General features: G+C 52.9%; 1 protein-coding gene across 1 annotated transcript; it reads left to right on the plus strand.

The window, feature by feature from the left end:
* Window positions 1-1536: 1536 nt before the first annotated feature.
* On the plus strand, window positions 1537-3208 carry IER5 (immediate early response 5). Its single transcript, XM_083511292.1, has one exon. The coding sequence runs from the start codon at window positions 1729-1731 to the stop codon at window positions 2524-2526; it is 798 nt and encodes a 265-aa protein (XP_083367418.1). The 5' UTR covers window positions 1537-1728; the 3' UTR covers window positions 2527-3208.
* Window positions 3209-4541: the final 1333 nt, after the last annotated feature.

Below are 4541 nucleotides of genomic sequence, written 5' to 3' on the forward strand. Positions count from 1 at the left end.
TAGTGAGATTTTGTAATAATGATTTTGGCTCTCTGAGTTTGCACTTAATCCTGATTCATCCTAAATAGTTGTTGAGGAGCACCATGAATTAAGACTATAATTATGGGGGTTGGAATCAGTATACCTGAAGAGTCATATATGCAAACATTTTGACAGTTGTTATGCGCCTGCAGGGGTACAACTGTCAGGTGTTGTCAGTAGTGCTTACATGACCAAGCGCTACAGCAATTATGACTAGTTATGGCAATAATTGCTGCTGTGGCACATAGCAATGCATTTCTGTGGACCAAGGTACTCAAAATATCAGAAGAGTTCATTGAGCGCTGATTCATTGAGTATGCATGAGCATTGGTAAAATTAGCATAGTTATTTACTTCCTCTGTAATGGGGAAACAGGCTCCTTGTGTGAGCTTTCCTTTTCATCGGCTAAGTATTAAGGAGCTTTCTGCTAGGAAGTCGCTGAGACTTTGACCCGTGTTTTACCTGATACTTTAGGATTCAGCACTGTAAAATTCAAAACACATTGAAAGCTCTGCAATAACGACATTGTGTTCAAGGCTTTTTGGTTGAGTTATATCAGCATTCCTTAAGATAAAGTCAGCATCGTTCTCCATGTAAACAGCCAATGGCTAAACGGAAGTTAATGCCACGCGGGTTATAACAGCTTTAACTTCAGTCCAACCATTTGCTGTTCATATGGGGAATGTTTTCATCTTGTGTGAATGCCCACTTTTTGCTCTGTAAAAATTGACACGAGGGGAGATTAGGGTGATAGTCCACCATCCGAGTGTCCCCATTTTCCAAGGGGCAGTCCCGGATTTACAGGTGTTGTCCTATTTCTGATTTGATCCCAGAATGCCTTCTTTTCCAAAGGTGTCCCTATTTTCCTTGGAGAAATGTTGGAGGGTATGGAATAGGATGTCCCTATTTTCACTGGAGAAATGTTGGAGGGTATGGAATAGGATGTCCCTATTTTCACTGGAGAAATGTTGGAGGGTATGGAGTAGGAGGTCCCTATTTTCAATGGAGAAATGTTGGAGGGTATGGAGTAGGAGGTCCCTATTTTCAATGGAGAAATGTTGGAGGAAATAAAACAGGGAGTGAGCAATATCAAAAGAATAAAAAAAGCTTGCATCATCTGGAAGCGCCAAGAGGGTGCAGAAAGGCTGCGATCCTGCACACGCACGCTTCCCGGGGGAACAAGCGCTGCTGCTGAATTGGGAGAGGTTCGTTTATCTGCACAAAAAACATCTCTTGCAACCCCTTCTTTGCAGCCCCCAGCGCTCAAGGAACGCTTCGCCTCTTTGAAGCGCGGGCTCAGCAGGCGGGAGGGGCGGGGCCAAGGACCCATTCGAATCTCGCTTCCCACGCTCCCCATTGGCCGAGCTCGCAGGGCGGGCGCGCGCATGAGGGAGGAAGCCGGGCGCGCGCCGGAGGCTAGACAGGGGTGGGCGGAGCCGGGCAACCGCCCGCTGCTCTGATTGGCTCCGGCGCAATGCGCTGCGTTCTCAAAACCGCGCGCTCCGGGCTGGGCTGCCTTCAATCGGCCGCGGGATGGAGCGCGGCAGATGTTGAGGTTCTGCTGGCTGCTCCTTCGACGGAGACGCGCAGTGTGTTTTGCGCGGACAGTGTGTTTTTGCTCCCGCTTGCGTTCGCTTTGGGCAGCGAGCGGCTCGCAGCGCCGCCCCTCCTGGCCCTGCGCGCCGGGCCGGGGGCATCCCGTCGGGCATGGATTGCAAGCTGGAGGCGCAGCGCATCGTCAGCATCTCGCTGGGCAAGATGTACGGCGCGCGGGGCCAGCGCGGCGGCGTCAAGCTGCACCGGAACCTCCTGGTCTCGCTCGTCTTGCGCAGCGCCCGGCAGGTCTACCTGAGCGAGTTGGATGGCGCGCAGGCGGCGCCTTTCCCGGCTGCTGCTCCGGGGCCGATGGCGCCTGGTGCGGATCCGCTCCGAGGAGGAGGACCACCTTCGAGGCTGCCCGTCTTTCCTCCCTCGCCTCCGTTTTTCCTGCAGCCGGCGGCGCTGCCTTCGGAGCGCAGGGCTCCCCCGTCGCCGCGGAACCTGGCGCCGGATTGGGAAGCGAATCGGCTGGCGCGGCGCGGCTGTGGCTGCTCTTCGACGGGGGATGCCGGCAAGCAGCCGGCCGAGGCTCCCTCTCCGCCCTGCTGCCCCAGGAAGCGGGGCGCCGCTGCGCAACGAGGCGAGGGCGCGCCGTCGGGGAGCTCCCCGCTGAAGAAGCCGCGCAGGCAGCGGGAGCCGCAGAACCCCAGGCACCACGACGGCGGCGACCTGGAGACGGGCAACGTGGCCAGCCTCATCAGTATCTTCGGCTCCAGCTTCTCGGGACTGCTCGGCAAAAAGCCCTCGGGCTCCGGGCGGCGCCGGCGGAGGGAAGACGAGGAAGACGACGACAAGGACGAGGCGTCGGCCGGAGCAGCAACGGACGCCGAGCCGGGGCCGATCTGCTGCGACGAGTCCATGCTGCGCAATCTCAACCCTTGGAGCACGGCCATCGTGGCTTTCTGAACTTGCCTATTTTCCCCCGGTTGCATATTATTGGGACCACGGGTTGGGGGGGGGGCGGAAGAGGGGGGGCCTGCACGTTGATCCGGGTTTGCTTCGGATTTAAAGCTTCCCGGCTGCTCTCGACGAGAAGCTCCCTCCATGCGCCACCCATTCTTTTCCCGCGGAGGGATGCGGGCGCGACTGGACCAGGGCAGTATTCGGCGTTTAAAACTTTGGACGGGGTGGGCTGGAGGGATGGTTTCTCCTCCGTCCCCCCGGCTGTGATTTTGCAGTCTGCGTGGAAGCAGCTCAGCGTTTTCCTGCCCTCCCTTCCCTCTATCCATCCATCCATCCTCCGGTCAAAGCGGTTCTGAAGGTCATACCCTTGCCTTGTTTTCGTGCCGCGCAGAGCATGTTCTTCCGAGCAACCCTTGGAAAGTTTGCTGTAAGATTAGGCGTTTTTTGTGGGGGGAGGATAAGCCCCTAAAGCACTAGGCTTGAAGGGCTGAGAAGGTGTGTTGGAACTGTGTTTGCAGACCTCTCCAGCGACGCTTCCCTGGGGCGATTACTTCCCAGCCTTTGTTTTATAAAGGTTATGGGAGAGAGGACACTTTGTACAATATTCTTCCTCCGGCTGATGTGTTTTTGTATGGCAATTGTAAACTTCTGGCGTGTGCAACACGTATTAAATATTTTGACATTGTTTAAGCTGCACTTGTGTGTCTGCCGTCTCTGGGCTGGGGAGGGCGTGGGTGCTAATTTATCTTCCCCCTTCAAATGGTGGGGCAGCAGTTGGTCGCTTCTTGAACCGCCCTGAGACCTCCGGGTATAGGGCGGTATCTAAATTCAATAAATAATAATGATAATAATAAAATGATGCAGCAGGCATAGCACTGATCTGGGTTATAGCAACTAGGGATATAGAGGGGGAAAACAGGTTGGAGGCAAAGGAAGCAAATGTCCTTCCTTTGGCTGAGTTATGTGGGGTTTGTCTCAAAACATCCTCTTGATGCCATTAGACTGTCTGCACAAACCACGCAGACTGCAAGCATAAGAGATGGAAATAACAAACACAGGCATTTCTGCTGGGAAAGAGCCATTCAAAGCTGAGACACGCATTCACAATTCTTGAAAAAGAGTGGTGCTATCCTGTGATGGCAGAGCTTAAATGTTTTAAAGGGCTCAGCTGATCTTAGATGTGGATGTCTGCTGAGAGCACGTCAAAATGGTTAGAAACACTGGGCAGTTGGTGGTGTTGCCCTTTGTTCGCGACACGGGCAGATTTCATCCAAAAGGCTCTTGTAACATTATCCCAGAAGAACAAATGACCGCATGGGAGTTGTACTCCAGTTACTGAGGGCTTTCTTTGGATATTCCCATTGAATGAGGAACAATGGGTGGTCCTTAGAAAGATGGGCGTGGAATGCTGTCCCTAAAGAGGATCAGCTGGTACCCACTTTAGTCTTGCATTGTCACTAGTTTTACCCTGAATTTATTCTCTTTTATGGTTTATGTTAGTCTTTCTCTCTCTGCCCCCCGCCTCCAGTAAACTGTCTTGTAAACCATTGGTGGGGTAGTACATACATATGTTTTGGAGCAGTGATATTTACATATTTTAAATAGAGTATGATGCTAGATCCTGTCTTGAGTAAAGGGTAAAGGGACCCCTGACCATTAGGTCCAGTCGCGGACAACTAGGGTTGCTGCTCTCATCTTGCTTTACTGGCCGAGGGAGCCGGCGTACAGCTTCCGGGTCATGTGGCCAGCATGACTAAGCCGCTTCTGGCAAACCAGAGCAGTGCATGGAAACTCTGTTTACCTTCCTGCTGGAGTGGTACCTATTTATCTACTTGCACTTTGACGTACTTTCGAACTGCTAGGTTGCCATGAGTATACCAGGCCAAAAAAGCCTGCTGTATATATAGCTCAGTTGGTATAGCTAGAGACTGTTAATCCACATTGGGTGAAAGATTCCCTCATTGCAGGGGGTTGGATTGGATGACCCTTGTGGTCCCTTCCAACTCTACAATTCTATA

Source organism: Podarcis liolepis (assembly GCF_965112155.1).
Source record: "Podarcis liolepis genome assembly, chromosome: 6".
In the NCBI taxonomy this organism is placed as follows: domain Eukaryota; kingdom Metazoa; phylum Chordata; class Lepidosauria; order Squamata; family Lacertidae; genus Podarcis; species Podarcis liolepis.

Coding starts and splice junctions, on each gene's coding strand:
- IER5 (XM_083511292.1), top strand. CDS start 1,729: ATGGATTGCAAGCTGGAGGCGCAGCGCATCGTCAGCATCTCGCTGGGC.